The sequence below is a fragment of the Myotis lucifugus genome, unplaced genomic scaffold (assembly GCF_000147115.1).
Source record: "Myotis lucifugus unplaced genomic scaffold, Myoluc2.0 scaffold_141, whole genome shotgun sequence".
Classification (NCBI taxonomy): Eukaryota; Metazoa; Chordata; class Mammalia; order Chiroptera; family Vespertilionidae; genus Myotis; species Myotis lucifugus.
In genome coordinates this window covers 704,461-721,595 of record NW_005871189.1, presented here as the reverse complement: position 1 = coordinate 721,595, position 17,135 = coordinate 704,461, and the positions used below count along the sequence as shown (strand labels likewise).

General features: G+C 47.7%; 1 protein-coding gene across 1 annotated transcript in view; it reads right to left on the bottom strand.

The window, feature by feature from the left end:
• The window catches only part of TMEM178B (transmembrane protein 178B), a 343,980-nt gene that overhangs the window by 220,743 nt on the left and 106,102 nt on the right, over nt 1-17,135 (bottom strand). The window contains exon 2 of the mRNA XM_006094716.3: nt 9,233-9,346. Within this exon, the coding sequence (XP_006094778.1) occupies nt 9,233-9,346 (114 nt within the window). The remainder of the gene's footprint in view (nt 1-9,232; nt 9,347-17,135) is intronic.

The window sequence follows — 17,135 nt, the reverse complement described above, 5'->3', positions numbered from 1 at the left end:
TCAGCCAACTGATGGCTCCCAAGCTTCAAGGCCAACCTATCTCCCTGCAACTCTCGGTCCTTCATAGCTAAAACACAGAATGACAGAGTCCAGGACCTCAGCCAGCACCCCCATGAGCACTGAGGTGAAAATAAGGAGCACTCCTTTCCTGAGAATGGGAATATCACCTCCACTGCCTCCCCCTTGTCCCAAACAGCATCTCCCATGTTCTTCCTGGACCCTCCTTTCCCTATACCCCAGATACTCTCACAGTATCCTCTTTGGAGATATGTGTTTTCATTTTGCAAACAGGAGAGGGGATCTGATCATAGTACATTTTGGAAATCGCAGCCTTCCTGGAAGGCAGGGCTGGGCTACAGCAGTTAGGAGAAGGATACAGTCGTTTCCATACTCCCCTCAACAATTTCATTACAAGTGTACTCAGAGTGTGTTTATGTTCAAAGCTCTGAAAATGTTGCTGTTTAGATACTTGGTGTATAAATCTTCTTTTAGAGCCCATGTTATTGTCTACACCGCAATCTTATTGGACGCAACTGATAAATGAGAGGGCCGCTTCTGCCGCTGCTAACCCACCAAGGATCCCAAGCACCGATGGATGATTTTCTGTTCCGAGACTCCTTTCACAATATGCCACACTGTTGTCGTTCAGCAAATAATACTCTCAGCCACTTTCTACTCCCACACCATAAACACCTGATGGAAGATCCCATCACACACACACCTGTGCAGACAGCAAACCCACAACAGGCCCACCAACACATAGAGCCATGCACAAGGCAAACTCGCCCACACAGGCCTTGCAGAGTCGAACCCTGAGTCCATGACGTGTCACTTCAGAGCCTTTCCTCCAGCTCCATGGGGACCTCGGTGTCTGGCCCAGCTCCCTCTTCCAACAGCAATAGCACCTACCACTGCTTGGAACAGACTTTACAGAGTCACCAACTGATTTTGCATGAATCACTTTATTTGATTTGAATTTTATAATAATTCTCAAGACAGGTATTATTTACCTCCATTTTAGCGATGAGTATACTGGGTTCAAAACACTCAGTTTGCTCAGGGCCATATACCTAGAGAGGGACAGAGCTGGGACTCAATCCAATGCCCCCTGGTTTATGGAGCTTGAAGCTATTTCTGAATGAAGGAGGATGTTAGAAACATGAGATGGAGATTCGAGGCTTGATATTAGGAGGATTTAGGAGGATGGTCATAGATAACACATAAAATGTAAAATAACAAAAGAAAATACATCTTTACTCTTCCATGCAGTTTTTCCCAATTAACAAAAAGAAATGTGGAAGGAAAGTAAATGACCACTATAACCAAATAGAAACAGACCAATTGATAGTGGGGAAGGGCAAATAACAAGAATAAACCCATGGTTGCTTAATAATTATTAACCTTACTAACTAGAGTTAAGCCATTTTCTTACAGGCCCTGGGAAACTGTAAAACAAAACTGTAAAAAGATAAGATGCCTCGATGCGTCCATTACTCAGAAAAGAAACACATTTTGAGAACAGACCAAGGACAGGACACACTTTGATTTGGTTGCTGTGCCCAGACCCTGACCCCCTCCGGGAGTTTTTCTCAGGAACGATGACCATTCTCCGGTCCCAGGAAGGGGCCGAGCTGTTTGTAACATCATAGAAGACTAGCCACCGTGTTATCAGACTCTGAGCTTCTGAAGGCTGGACCAATCCTGATCACAATTTGAAACTGCTGCTCTGACTCAAAAGGTCTCCCACCTTGTTTTGTGCACAATACTCCTGACCCATATACCCCAGTTCTCAAAGCGCATTTTCTCTCATAGCCACTGTTCTCTATTTCTCATTCTAATTCCTAATATGCCATATTCCTTTGGCCAAGCCTCCTCCTTCCTGAACCCTGCAGTCCTGAGGCCCCAAAGGAGCACCTACTGCAGTCGCACCTGCTGACCCACAGCCTGGATGACAAGTGTCTGCTGCCCAGACATCTGTGTTTCATTCAATCCAGATTCCCTGCTGCTGAGCTATCCCTGCCCAATGGAACTCTCACGCAGCTTCTGGCCTGGTTCCACCCCTCACTGCACGGTTTGCAGGGACAATGAGCTCTGACTTACCTATTGGAAAGACAAATCACCTGCCACAATCAGCATCTGGAGCTGGGACAGATCCCCCCTCTAGAGGAACAAGAAGAGGCAGATCGTAGACTATCCCTACTTCTCCCTTGCTGTGAAAAGCAGGCCATGCCTCTTGATATGGTAGTTTTGTCTTCTATTTTGCTTTTCATTTCCCCTGCAATGAATCCTTGCTGATTTCTGTGTGCAGGTCAAGACCTGTGATGTGTGCGTGTCACCAGCATGAGCCTGTGCTCTCTGGGTAGTCAATAAACATTAAGCAACAAGCAGCTTGATCCCTTGCCTGGTTGGCACCTGGAAATACATCATCCAATTTGGAAAGCAGAATACCTTTTAATATCCCCTCCAGCACCTACCACAGGGCTCCTCCCAGAATAGGCACCCCATGAATCCTGAATGAGTAAATGAGCAAATGGATGAAGGATGCCAGGGGGTTGTGCCCAGTTCTCCTTTGTGGCATCCTCATCAGTATGCTTGGCGGGAAGAGAACAACTTCCAGTCTGCAGAAGCTGAGAGAATGCCTCTAGGCCACACTTCCAACCAATTCCCAGCACAGAAATTGGACTCGCACATTCTGATGAATTGTGGCTTGAAGACTGCAATTACACTGCACAGTGGTTCTCAGATTTGTTTCAGTACATGAATGTCTTTCACAGAAAATGTTGTACCCTATCCCACCCCACCACTACTCCAGGCCGCCTCCCTTCCCTACTCCTAAGAATCCTTCATTTCTATCACTGACCCCTGGCCAGGCCAGCCATCTAAGTGGGGAAGGACAGCGTCATGTGCTAAAGTACCTCCACACAACCTTTAATCACCTCAACTGTCATTCCTTTGAGTTAGGTATCTTGGACGATAAAAATTCTATCAGGGAAGGTAGTCCAAGAAGATATTAACATCTTAGCTCAAACAAGCTCATCAAATTAGTAAAGCTGTTGTCTAGCAGACCCCTGAGCAGATGGGACAGAGCACAGGTAAGTTTTGACACAAGCAAGGATTGTCCGAGCATGAGTTCCCACTGCAAAAGCAGGTCTAGTTGCAATACTACATTAGGGGATGGCATTCTCTGCCTGGCTTGCTGCAGAAACCCCTCTGGGGCTCTGGGAGGATGGGCATGGGGCAGCCTGTGGGCTGCAGACTGTGGGCCTCCTGAAAGGTTTACAACATCCTCTGTAAGTGTGGGTGGGACAGAAAGTGTGGGATAACTTGCAAAAGACTTTAGAATACCAAGTGGCATATGGCGATGCTCTGTTGGTTGAGTTTCTGTGCTACGAAGCTTTCTCAGTTCTGGGGATGGCTTCATGCTGGATGACCCCCATGGCTGCCGGTCTCGCAAGCAAGAGGCGGCTCACAACAGACTGCACACAGTGAGGGCCTTGCTGGCTGCGCTCAGACGCGGCTGCAGGGGAAGGAAAATGGCTGACGCTGCAGGGGACCCAAGCTTCCAACGTCTGGGATGTTTACCTCATTAGGCTCTTTTACATAACATCAGCCAAAAACAGAAAGGAAGAAAAATAGCTGGAGGGAGTCCACTGGAGTTCAGGCCTGGATTCTGAGTCCTGGTGTAAGATTTTTCCGAGGCCAAGAGGGCAGCCCTGGCTGGGTTACCTGGCCTGCAAAGGAGCCAGAACACGGGAACTGGGCTTCTAGGTGGAAACCCCAAACCACTCCCAGCCTCCAAGGAGCATTATAGCTGATAAGAGCTAAGAGGTGGTTTTCAATGTTATAATTATGTATGTTCTTTACATCCCAAGCCCTGTGCTCTGCCACATTCATCTTGTCATAACCAGGGATGGCTGAAGAACGAGAGATCAGGGGTCCAGGCAACTCTTGGGCTGGGAGGCCAGAGGTCTAAATGGGAGAAATTTCCAGAGGGTAGATGAGCAGGCTGGTCCAGGAGCTGCAGGCTAGTCCATCGAGAAAGGAGAGGGCTAGTGCCATTGGGCAAAGAGCATACTTAAGTCTAAGGACAGAAGTCCGGTGCCAGTGGGGAGAGGCAAGGAGCAGCCCAGGGCCCTGAGGTGGGCAGTATCTGGGGTGGCTGGAGGGGGTCACAGATGGCTCCAGGAGACTAGGGTTCGGTGGCAGGATGTGCTAATTCTGGAAAGGGGGGGGTTGAGGGGGGGCAGTTGTGGAAGAGGCCGTGAGAGAAGCCAGATGAGGAATGACTAGGTAGGGCTTGACCACCAAAATACACACCAGAGAGCTGGACAGGCTGAGCTTCTCACCATACAGCTGGTCCCCAAGACTGAGCTAACCAACAGGCCCCCACTGTGAGTGGTCACGAGATTCGGGGACAGAGAGCCACATGTCTGCATCAGACAAGACAGTCTAGATTTTGATTTCTTCTCCCTCTCAGCCACATGTCCATGAAATGTCCTTGTTCCTCCCCAAAGTCTCAGTCTCCATTTCGGTCTGTCTGTCTGTCTCCTTCCCTCTCTCCCCACTGCCCCTTACCTTGTCTCCTCCCTCCCTCTTGAACCACTAGTCTTATTTCTCCTGATTCCACTTTCCAGGGCCACTGTGTGAGTGTGTGTTTGTGTCGACTAGGGTGGTGTGAGTGCCCTCAGGAGGAAAGGGTGGGGAGCAGGGAGGAGGGGAGGAGGTCATCTCTCCTTCTCTCTCCCTCGGGGGCCAGCTGGAAATGTGCCCTGTGACCATCTGATCTAATTAGCTGAAATCTCAGTCTTGACAGGAGGCGGCTTAAAAAATAAAAAACCTCTAGCTTTCCTGGCTCTCAGCCTCTTGAAAGATAAGAAGATCTGATTGCAGGGAAGTGGAGTCCCAGCTCCCGATTCCCTCTGCCAGGGGCAATCAACTGTGAGCTGAAACCTCCATCTTGAAGATGCCAAGCAGAATGAGAAAACCTGAGCTCACAGCACAGAGTCTCAGGGCTCAGACCCAGGGAACCTCCGTGGCAGCTGCCCAGAGTCCCTGCCAAGTAGATTGGGAGATCTGGCGGTGAGAAAGGGCCACCCTTCTCACACCTTCCATTGGGCACCCAGGCCAGCCTTCCTAGGTCTCCTGGTGCATCCCCAGGCCCGACTCCACCCACGCCAGCCCCTCCTTCAGAAGCCCTCACCTCTCAGTGACAGCTTCCCAGGCCCTGCTGCCTCCCACTCCTGGCTGCTCAGTCCTGGTCACGGGCACCCAGGTTCCCCTCCCACCATCTCCCCTTGCCCTGCCACCGGGCAGTGCCCTGGCCCTTGGTTGTGCTGAAAGGACATGTCAAAGGGACACCTGTGGCAGGGAGAGCAAAGCTCGAGCCACTCAGATGACTTCAGGCGCTCTTGGGCACAGGACACAGAATTCCCCAAACAAGCCTTGCAAGCTCACACTGAAAAGTTTACGGGAGGAGTCAGCACCGTTTAAGATGCCACCACAATGCCAGCCTGCTTCCCCTTGACAACTGCTAATCTGATTCTGTCATATTCAAAACACTGAACCAGAAAATCCACCCAGAGAGTGGCATTAGACAAGCTCATCCCCTGCAGCCACCATCCTGTCCTCACTGGCCTGGTGACCCCTCACCTGCCCTGCTCCAGCTCAGAGGTGGCGGGAGGATCTGGGTCAGGAGTGCACAAGCTGGACAAATGCTCAGGTCACAGGGACCAAATGAGAGGCAGCAGGCAGCAGGAAGGCAGGTGGGTTGCCCTGGGCAGGTGGCCAGGCCAGGGTGGACTGAGGCCACCGGTCCCAACTCCAGAAGGAGTTCTGCCTTTTCCCAGGGAGCTCGGGCCAGGGTGGAAGGACAAATGGGCACCGGCACACACAATATGTCACCAGCAATCACCATCCAATCCAAAGCCAGAGGCTTGTCACCACGTCACTCAGACAACTCAGCATTCAGACCTCATACACGGAGACGACCACCACACACACACACACACACATGCACGCGTGGTGTCCTGGCCCTTTATGTCCCAAGGTGGTTATTATCTCTTTGCACTTGGATTTGAAGCCTTTTTCACATGCTGGTCACCTGACCAGAAGGTGAATGAGCTCACGGCCAAATAGTTATGGCTCCCATGGGTGGGGCTGACTGTTCCAAAGCCACTGGCATAAATTTCAAACCAAACTGTGTGTTTTCCTATTGCAAACTGTTTTCCTCATCAACGGTTGATGACCACATGCAAATTCTTGATGAAAAATGTAGAACCTAAATTTAACCAAAGTCCAAAATATTTGCCAGTTGTTTCAGAAAACAAAATCAAAATTCTTCACTTTGGCAAAAATTATCTACTGAGAAAAACTATAGAATGTTAGAGAGTATGGTCAACTTATAAAATAACAACCAATTTAGTGTCAAATGAATGTATTTGATCCCATTAATAAAATTAAAGAGCAAAGGACTTTCAAGTAAATAAATTAGAGTTTGGGTTTGTTTTTTTTTAATCTCCAGAGCTTGATCTTAGGAGTTTGCTAATCTTTGATAGTTTCTACTTTATTTCCAAGGAGGTTTATGTGCCATCACTACCTGACCTTTGAAAACTAGAATGGACATTTACCATGTGTCCCCAGGATGCCAGCTTTGCCAATGACGTGTAGCACCAACTTCAGATGAGACAGATGCTCACCTGCCCTCTGGCTAAAAATAGCTGCCATCGATGTCAGGAATGGCAAATGTTCTCTGCCTACTCAACAGCCCATTAGGCCACTCGGTGAGAGAGGCAGGTGAATCTCACACTAAAGGGCAGCCTCCACTTCATCAACACGTGGTGCCCCAAACCTTTGCAAATATCAGTGGCGGAGATGGTTTCGATCAGTTAAAAATAGATCTGTGAGCACCTCAATTCACAGCATAAGCTGCACACTGGTTTTCGCACAACACAGCGGCACTACAGTTCAGGAATGAGGACCCTGGAGACATCAGGCTCAAGAACATTCCACGAACCTCAGCATCAGCCTCCTCCCTCCTCCACCAGTGCCATGCAACATATTCTCAGTGGTACTGCAATGAGCGACCTACGTGAATTCCAGAAGTCTACTGGATAGACAGCCAGAAGAGTTTTATCAGGTTTCCCTTGAAGTGCATCTGTGCAACTGACTGCAATTGATGCTAAAATAATCCTCCTCCTTGCTGAAAAACTTTCACAAACTATTTTCATTGCTAGAAACAATTTTATTATATCATAATTATCGTAATTATGGCATTGCCTCATAATCACTTGCTGTGTGAATGTATCTCTCTTTCCCCCACCCTCATTCGCCTCCAGATGTAAGCTGCGGCCTCAGTATCCACCATGTGACGGTACATAAAGAAACACAGCAACTTTGGTTGAACTGAGTGAATTTGAATTGAAGCTGTTATGTCAATAACTTCTTCCTCCTTAATTCCATTATGACCCCTATGACTTAAATTATATTTAAGTGGTTATTCAACAAGGCCTATTGTGTATCCTGAACATCCCTCTAAGCCTCTAAGGCTTCTATAACCAACTACACTAGACCAGTGGTCGGCAAACTCATTAGTCAACAGAGCCAAATATCAACAGTACAATGATTGAAATTTCTTTTGAGAGCCAAATTTTTTAAACTTAAACTATATAGGTAGGTACACTGTTACTAACTTAATTAGGGTACTCCTAAGGCTTAGGAAGAGCCACACTCAAGGGGCCAAAGAGCCGCATGTGGCTCGCGAGCCGCAGTTTGCCGACCACGGCACTAGACCAATGCAATGTGAGAAATAAGCAGTCATGGTCATGTATTTATGAAGTTGACTCCTTACATGTCTACCTCCAAAAAGGAAATTAATAGGCCCAATTATTAGACCCTCTGAGGCAACACTCACATTAGGATTAAATAGCATATGGTGTGCTTTACTGAATGGCTAGCACATAGGAACAGTCTTTGAACATGACCTCTCTGGCCCATTTCCTGGTTAGTGCCTCTCATGATGACAAAGCTTGTAAGGACAACCGTTTGAGTAATGCCTTTCCATCCACTGTCATCTGCCCTATCATTTCGAGCTAGTGGCAGGTAGGAACAACCATCCTGGCCACAGCTTCTTCCTGAAACCAATGAATGATTGATCTGTTTTGTTTACTTCTACTTGTCTCTCTCACTTCCCACTCCAAACTATGGTTGTTTGATTAAAGCCAAACCAAAAAGTGAAATATACCTGGAAGGCCCAGGCATGCAAAAGATAACCAGGCAGCAATAAGGAGAAGAAAGGTGTTTTGGGCCTTCATCAAAGTTTACCATCCTTTTTATCAAGAAACAGTAAAAGGCCCTCATTCACATAGCAATGTAAACTGAATCTTAACCTTGAGACATGTGAAAAAAGCCAGAATAGGAAAGAAATGACAAGAAACAAGGGCAGCATGAGGCTTACTAAAGAGTAAGGATGTGTTCAACTGAAGAACCGTGCCAGCAATGAAGGCGAGTTTCATGACACACAGCAGGTAGCCCCCATGGAACAGAAGGGTAAAAATAGCCAACTAGCTCTGTTTGCTCATTAAGTCACACTTCCATCATAATTTAAGTCTCTGAGGATCTCTGACCAAGAAATTCCCCAACAATAGAAGCAGACATTGTGACCTTTGCTAAGCAACTGCATGAGAACCAGGGTCCCAAAGCCTATCACTGAGGGAAACAGAATCTTGTAGTAGAGGACCCCACCCGAATGCAAATTCCCAAAGTGATGTAGCCCGAAACCAACAGCAATCACACCCTGTGCAAAGGATGACACAAGGGATTAACAGGTTGCCACAATAATACTCCAAGCAACTGGGAGACAGGCTCGAATGAAATCCCAGGAGTTGGTTGGGTCAGGTAGGTGAAATCTCAAATACCTACCAGGGTAGTGATGAACGATCAATGATCAGTGTCTAATTGCTAGTTGTTTTTTGTTTGTTTGTTTGTTTGTTTGTTTGTTTTTGTCTTAATTTTAGAAGCAGAATCCTCAGATCTATAATACAATCAAAACCAACTGAGGCAATTCTGACCCACAGACATGGACACTTTGAGGACCTGCCTCCATGTGCTGAGATTGTCCACAGGCCTCGGAAGGAGGCACATCCATCTGTCCAGACCAAGCTGTTGATGGGCATTCAAGCCCCCGAGCCCTCCAAAGGTCAAAGTCAAAGTCAAAAAAGGAAACAGGTGTACTTACGCAGGGCATGCCACTCATCCTGGCGGATGGTCTTCGTGATGTTGAAAGTGAGGTTCCTTGGGATGGTGGCTGAGGAGTAGTGGTATTTGATGTATGTGCATCGCTCAATTTCTCCTGGCAAAGACAGAAAGGAAACCAAATGTTAATGAGGCAGCAATCATTTTGGGGGCAGTTTCCAGGATCCATTTTTCTGTGGGGAAAGGGACTGGTTTTATATTGACCCTAGTGACACCTACTCTTTATGCAAGGCAGTAACTTTGACTCCAAAAGAATAACAGAGAAGAACTAATATCAGACACCAATCAATTTAGATTAAAAAAAACACATCTCTAGCATCATTCGGAGATGGGGAGGGCCACAGTTTAGGCTAATGGCTTGCTAAGAAGGTGGTACCTATGTTTGTTTAATCTTAAGAAACTCAACTTTCAAGTCAAGGCATCAAAAGACATTATTGGTTTGCACCCCTGGACCAACAGAGAGCAGGCTTCGACCTTAGTGATGTCATTTGTTAGAGGGGCCGCTTCCCTTTTCTCTATCCCATCTCCCAACCTTACCTGTGAACACAAAGCACTCAGATCAATCCCTATCTCCTTGAATTGGTCTCTTCTCAGATTTCTTGGACAAAATTAAAGCCCCTTAACACACTCAACAAGTCAACAACTGGTCCAATAGGACTTTTACTGATTTGTTTTTATTGACCAACGCATGCTTGGTTAGTCAAATTATCAAAATTTTCCAAGATTTCACATCAGAGGCTCTCAAGCTATGGTTCTGGGACTGCAGCATCAGCATCCTCTGATTATTTGCTAGAAATGCAATTTCCCAGGCCTGACCCCAGACCTACTGAATCAGAAACACTGAGGTCAAGACTGCAATCTCAATTTTAATAAGCCCTCCAGGTGATTCTGTTATACACTTAAGTTTGAGAACCTCTGCCTTGGAGAAGGTAATAGAATTGCCAATGTATTAATTCATAAATCCACCATGTTTGCAAATTCCAACAGGAAGGCATGATTAGGAGTTCTTCCCTTGACACCCTTAGTCCCTGCAGGCATTTCCATGGACGTTTGCTTATTTGAGGGATATTAAAACTCAATGTCAGGGCATCATGAAGAATCAGGAAAGGAATGATTTTTAAAGGTTAGGGGTTTTAAAATTTGGTTTTGCACCTGAATAGATTTTGATGGTAATCCATTTTGCACCCCACTGATTTTCAATTTATAAGTGGTGGCACCTGATTGAATTGTTTGACCCCTGGTTCACTGTCAGCAGGCAAACCTGGCAATTGGAGAAGTGCAATAATTTAGACAGTGCCTCTCGTGAAACCAATGCCTTCCTGTAAATCATGCCTGGACAGCTGCCCAACTGCCAGTTATTGGCAGCCACTCTCCAATGGGATAGATGCTATCCAAAGAAGCGAAGTTGGGCAAAGTGCTATGCACTCTTTTCCTTTTGTCTTTGATTTGTCAAATCCTCTGCTTCTGTCCCCTTAGCCTACAGCATCCTGAAGTCTCTCACATGCCCCCTGACACATCGCCACCTTGTCTTCATTCTTCCCTAACTTGCTACTTCTGGAACAAAGTAGGCTACCAGATGGGTCTCTACTTCCTCAATTCACATTCATACCTCAAACCCACACACTCCAGTTTCCATTACTAGCACAACCTCCCATCTGGTCTATGACATCCCAGATCCCACAATCATCCTAAGGCCTCCTCCTCTCCGGTGGTGCCCCTCCTCCCCGACATCCAACTGGCCACCAAATTCTGCCAGCTCTACCTCAGAAAAGTCCCTGGGTCCAGCCTCTCTTCTCCGTCCCCACTTCTCTCTGTAGTAGTCACATGAATAAGGACTGATGTCAATGGACAGCCCTGTTTACTGAGACTTACTAGGTAGGAGAGCCATGCCAAGTGCTTTGTAGATCTGCAATTCCCACCTTGACTTATGTCATGGTGCCCACAGAGAAGTGTGTGAGGACCTGGGATAAGCAGAAGCGCTGCCAGGCCCTGCCCAGCCTTCCTGGAGGCTGAAGAAACCAACATCCACACACTGTAACCCATTCATGTCCCGTACTTATCCCACCAGCAGGAACGCTGTCATGAACACTGTCCTACCTAATCCTCATACAACCCAATGAAGAAGGCGTTATCATGAACATCCCCCTATTTTACAAATAAGGACATGGAGGCTCATGAATATTGAGTGACTTGCTCAAGGAAGTAGCAGCTCAAGGATGAGAACCCAGAACTGTCTGATTGAGTTTCCCCCACCTGGCCACTCTCCACATTGCTGCTTGGAGTGTCTTCCAGAAAGGAAAATGTGGTCTTGTTTACCCCCACAGTACCCCACACCCCTCACAAAGCCCCAGCCCCCACTCCAGGTCCCCTTCAGCCCAGTCATCACACACCCTGGGCTCCATCCAGGTGGCCCTTCCCACCTTGCCCCGACTGTGCCCTACCTGTTCAGGACACTGCACCTACTCTCCTCCCTGCCTTTCTTCACATGATACATGTCTACTTGTCCTCAGAGGAGGCCTAAATGGCAGCTCCTAGCAAAGTCTTCCTTGTGCCCACAGTGCCTAGCAGTAGGCATCACTGGCCCCACCCCCTCCTCCTCGGGCTCCTGTCCTGCCCAGCAAGCACACCGATGGGCTGTGATTTATCTGTTTACACGCCTCACTCCCCCACTAGATTATGAGTTTCTCAAGGGCAGGGACTTGTCTATCCATTCATCTTTATCTCCCTAGTTCCCAGCACAGGGTGAGCACCAATAACATGTGCTTTGAAGAAAGGAATGACTAATATGAGGTGCCCTTTATAAGACCACAGTGGGCAAGGGATCCAACAGCTTCTATTATATACCGGGGATTGACATAATTGAGGCAAATTCGAACGTAATGAATAAAAGGACGCGATTGCTGCAGAACTCTGTGTGTCAACAGCAACACTCCTTCCTTGTGCGGACAGTGTACAGTGAGGCTTATCAGTCACAGTGAGATGGAAGAAACGGCAAATGCACACAGGGGCCTCTCACTGCACCTGGAAATGTCATCCAAGGAGCAAATAGGACAGTGTTTTAAAAGAAAAAAAAAGGAAGAAAAGAAACAGGAAAGATTTAAAAAAAAAAAAAAAGGATAGAGGATTTTAACAAGAATACCATCAGCAACTACCTTGGCTGAGTACTACCTTGGACAGGTACCGTTGAGCAGGTTATGCCCTGACAAGAACACCTCTGAGGATACCTGGATGCTGAAATCCAGCCACTGGCCCACTCACCGTGCGTGCCCCCTGCTGAGATAGGGGAGCATTGCCCTTGCCAGAGGGACTGCCTCAGTCTAACCTGCACAAGGCTGTCATAGAAGCTAGCAGCTGCCCTACACGCAACAATTTGAAGATCAAACAAAATACTCCCAGACAAAATCCCACTGGTTACAGCCCACCACTAATGTCTCAGGAAAGTACCTGATTTGGGGCTAAACTCGGGTTATCTCAGTGTCAAAACAACTCAACAAATAACCACAGGTTCCAGGTGGGCTGCAGTCACCTCCCTTAGCCCCAGTCTCCCCCAGCGCATTCGGCAGGAGCAAGGAGCTGGCGACAGACACCTCAGGTGGCTGGCCAGGGAGCCTGGCGGAGCCTCTGCCACAGCTGTGGCCCCATTGGAGGCCTCACTGTTTCTTTGCCTCAGGGACACGAGCATCCTGCCTCGACAGCAATTAGGTTTGAAAGACTCAAATATTGCCTGAGAAGAGAAGCAAAATATTTATCCATGTGTCTGCGGGTCCTGTCAGTGTGCTGGGCTTTTGTAAACACAAGCACCATCTGGGTACCAAATTCGTGTGCCCAGAATGCGGGCTTCCCAACGCAAACAGGTTTTCCTGCCACGAATGGTGCAGAGGGGCCACCTGGAAGGCAGTGGCGAAGCCCAGGGCCTTACCTGGGAAGATCAAGCCTGTCTTCCAGACTCCTGCATTCCACCCAGAGACAGAGCCTCCCCTCAGGAAGCCTCAGCTAGGAGATGGGAGGCACTTGGGGGTAAGGGACACTTTACACCTTCAACCTTCTGAGCTGGTGACCCTCCTACATGTCAGGGTCCTAGACAGACAGGATACCCACATGGGGAAAGGAGGAGACTTTCAAAAAGGGACAATTTACAAAGCTGGGCAGAGGATGTAAACAGACCCGCAGAGGGTGGTGCAGGGACCTAGCGCTGGCAATGGGAGTTGGCATAACCCAAAGGCCCAGAAAGGGAGCTGTCGCCTGACATGGAGAGGGCGGCTGTATGGAGAGGTGATGCAGCCTTTGGCAGAGAGTCACAGCCAACCTGCGGTGAGGGGGCAGGGTATAAACACCCAACCTCTCCCTCTTCCCTCCGTCATCTCCTGCCTGTTCCCCCCAAAAGCTGAACCCAACTGGAATCCAGAGGGCAGGCCAGTCTTCAGGAGCAGAGAAGAGGTACAAGGCAGGGACTGGATCCAAAGGCCAGGTACAGGCTCACTCCCTCTGAGGCTGGAAGAACAAGAGCACAGGTATACCTGGGACTGATGATGACACAGAGACCGGGACGCACACACATTGAAGTCTGGATCTGACCACACCTCACAATCATACCAGCAGGAGGTTTTCCTCTCACGTGTATCCTGAGTACTTAGGGAAGGAGTCTATTACTCAAGAGTAATAGCAGGAGTCTTCTTAGGCAGAGTGATTTCAGAGGCAGCGCTGGGACCCACCCCGACTCCATCAAAAATTATCTTCCCTGAGCAGGTGCCATAGTACTTTCAATTCTTCCATTAGAGTCATTCCTTTGGGTCAGATATTGTTCTCTTAGGCACCCATTTTTAAAGCTCTTTTAAATAAGTCTGAAGGAGTAGCATGAGTCACTAATGCTTAGATGTGAATGGGCTTCCACAGTCCCCTCCCTCCAGACCAGAGGGAACCTAAGCAGCAGAGAAAAGAGATGCCGAGAAAGGCATGAAGGACCCATGGCAGCTCCTGAAGAGGGGGGGGGGGGTAAGCTCCAAAGACAAACCCACAACTTCGAAACTGTTCCCAGCATTGGCCAGAGTGGGCCTGAGGAAGACTCAGAAACAGAACTCCCTCACCCCCTCACTTTAAAAGTGGAGTGATCTGTGCAGCCAGTATGGAAAACAGTATGGAGATTCCTTGAAATATTACAGCTAGAATGACCACATGATCCAGCAATTCTACTTCTGGGTATTTAGCCAAAGGAAATGAAATCACTATTTCAAAGGGATATCTGCACCCCCATGTTCATTGCCACATTATTCACAGCCAAGACATGGAAACAACCTAAGTGGCCATCGACAGATAAATGCATAAAGAATATGTATATATGAGATCCATATACACAATGGAATATTTTTCAGCCGTAAAAAAAAAAAGAAAAAAGAAAATCTTGCCACTTGCAACAATATGGATTGACCTTGAAGGCATTGTGCTAAGTGAAATAAGTCAGACAACGACATACCATATAACCTCACTTAATGTGGAATCTTAAAAAAACAAACTTATAGATATGTGGGAAAAGCACGGGACTTGGCTGGAAAGTCTGTAAGGAGGATTCTCCAAAAGGTCGGGGCCCTCTGGGGGACCTAGCCGAAGGTGGCAGCCCCTGCCTTGACTTTTCCAAACAAATCTGGGCCCCGGGTGTTTTGCTGGAATCTCTATGTTTAGTCTTTAAGACCTGACCTTGTAGAACAGTGGTTCTCAACCTTCCTAATGCCACGACCCTTTAATACAGTTTCTCATGTTGTGGTGACCCCCAACCATAAAATTATTTTCGTTGCTACTTCATAACTGTAATTTTGCTACTGTTATGAATCGTAATGTAAATATCTGACATGCAGGATGTATTTTCATTGTTACAAATTGAACATAATTAAAGCATAGTGATTAATCACAAAAACAATATGTAATTATATATGTGTTTTCCGATGGTCTTAGGCGACCCCTGTGAAAGGGTCGTTTGACCCCCAAAGGGGTCGCGACCCACAGGTTGAGAACTGCTGTTGTAGAAGCATGTGCTTTCTCAAAGATACTTACCCTGCTGATTGTATCTAAAGGTTAATTTCAGTTCAAGCTGTTGTTACAATAAAAGCCTAAAGAGGCAGGAAATCAGGGCTGTTTTGGCTCCTTATGCCAACCAGCCCCTTAGTCTTCTCTTTCACAGAAACGTGTTTCAGAGTAAACCATTCATCCATTGCTCAGGGTCTGCTAGTCAATCCTGGCATAGATACAAAGAACAGATTGGGGGTTGCCAGAGATAGGGCAATGGTGGGGGGGGGGGGGATGGGGAAAGATGGTCAAAAGATACAAATTCTGAGTTATAAGATAAATACTTTCTGGATATGTAATATGCAGCATGGTGACTGTAGCTAACAATACTGCATTGAATATTTGAAAGCTGCTAGGAGAGAATTTCTTAAAAGTTCTCATCCCAAGGAGATAATTGTAACTATGTGAGGTGATGCATGTTACCTAGACTTACTGTGGTGACCATTTTGCAATATATACATACTAGAGGCCCGGTGCACGAAATTCGTGCACTGGGGAGGGGGTTGTCCCCCAGCCCGGATTTCAAGAGAGTGCAGGCCAGGCTGAGGGACCCCACCAGTGCACAATTGGGGCTGGGGAGGGATGGAGATTGGCCAGCCGGGGAGGGACCACAGGAGGGCTCCAGGGCCTGTCAGGCCCGTCTCACTCACTGGCAAGCTAACCTACCAGTCAGAGTGTCTGCCCCCTGGTGGTCAGTGCATACCATAGAGAGCGGTTGAGCAACATTAGCATATCATTAGCATATAACGCTTTGATTGGTTGAATGGCTGACCGGACCACTGGACACTTAGCATATTAGGCTTTTATTATATAGGATAGCAAATCAACACATTGTACACACCAAACTAATACAATGTTATGCCAATTATATCTCAATAAGACTAAAAACAGTGGAATGAGGCTGGTTATGTGATGGTCAAATGTATTTAAGAAAAGTTGGGCTAGACAACATTTAAATGTTGTTGTAGGACTTTAAGAGTTTTAATGTACATTGTGACACCCCCAGAGGGACAGGTCTGGCATGCAGACTTTCCCAGATGCCTCCGACCCCAAATCCTTTTTATCCAAAGAGCAGTTTCTACTGCTAGACTGTGAGTCCATCAGATCAGAAACCAAGTCTCTTGTTTACATTTCTACCCCCAGGGCCAGGCAAGCCATTGGCACACAGCAAGCCCTCAGTATATATTTGGATGAATGAAGAATGAATATCAGGGCCTGCTACTTGATCAGTGATCTACAAGGTAAATGAAGCTGTTGGCTCTGAGCACTTGCTGGTCTCTTCTGGGAAGCTGTGTCTGGGGGCATCCCAGCAGAGCTACCCAGGGTGGAACACCCATCTGGGCCCTGTTTGCACAAGGCCTTGAAATAAGTCAGGGTCTCTGTGGACAGAATAAGAGCAGTGGCTCTCGGGGCCCTGGGTGCTCCTCGACTCCAGCCACAGCAACAGTGGGTGCTCCCCGGTAAGGTAACAGCTCCCATGTCAAGCACCCAGCACCCCACATGGCACACTTCACAAGTCCACTTGGCTCCTGCCGGGTGGCCTGCAGGAGCACAGGAGAGTCACCGCTCAGGAGGGCAGCCTTCAGTGATGGGGCGAGAGGCACCCATCCTCTGGGAGGGTAACTGTGGGCGCACTCTGCACAGCTTGCTCAGAGAATGGCCTCTGGGGTCTGACCTGAAGCTCACATGCACACATCACTGGTTTCTCCTCCCATTTCCTGGGAGCCCCCAAGTCCCTGTCCCCTCTACTTGGGGTAGAGGGCAAACTAAGAAGGACCCCCTAATGGAGAGCAGTGTATGTGGTTTCCATGTTTGAAAACAGTGTGAAT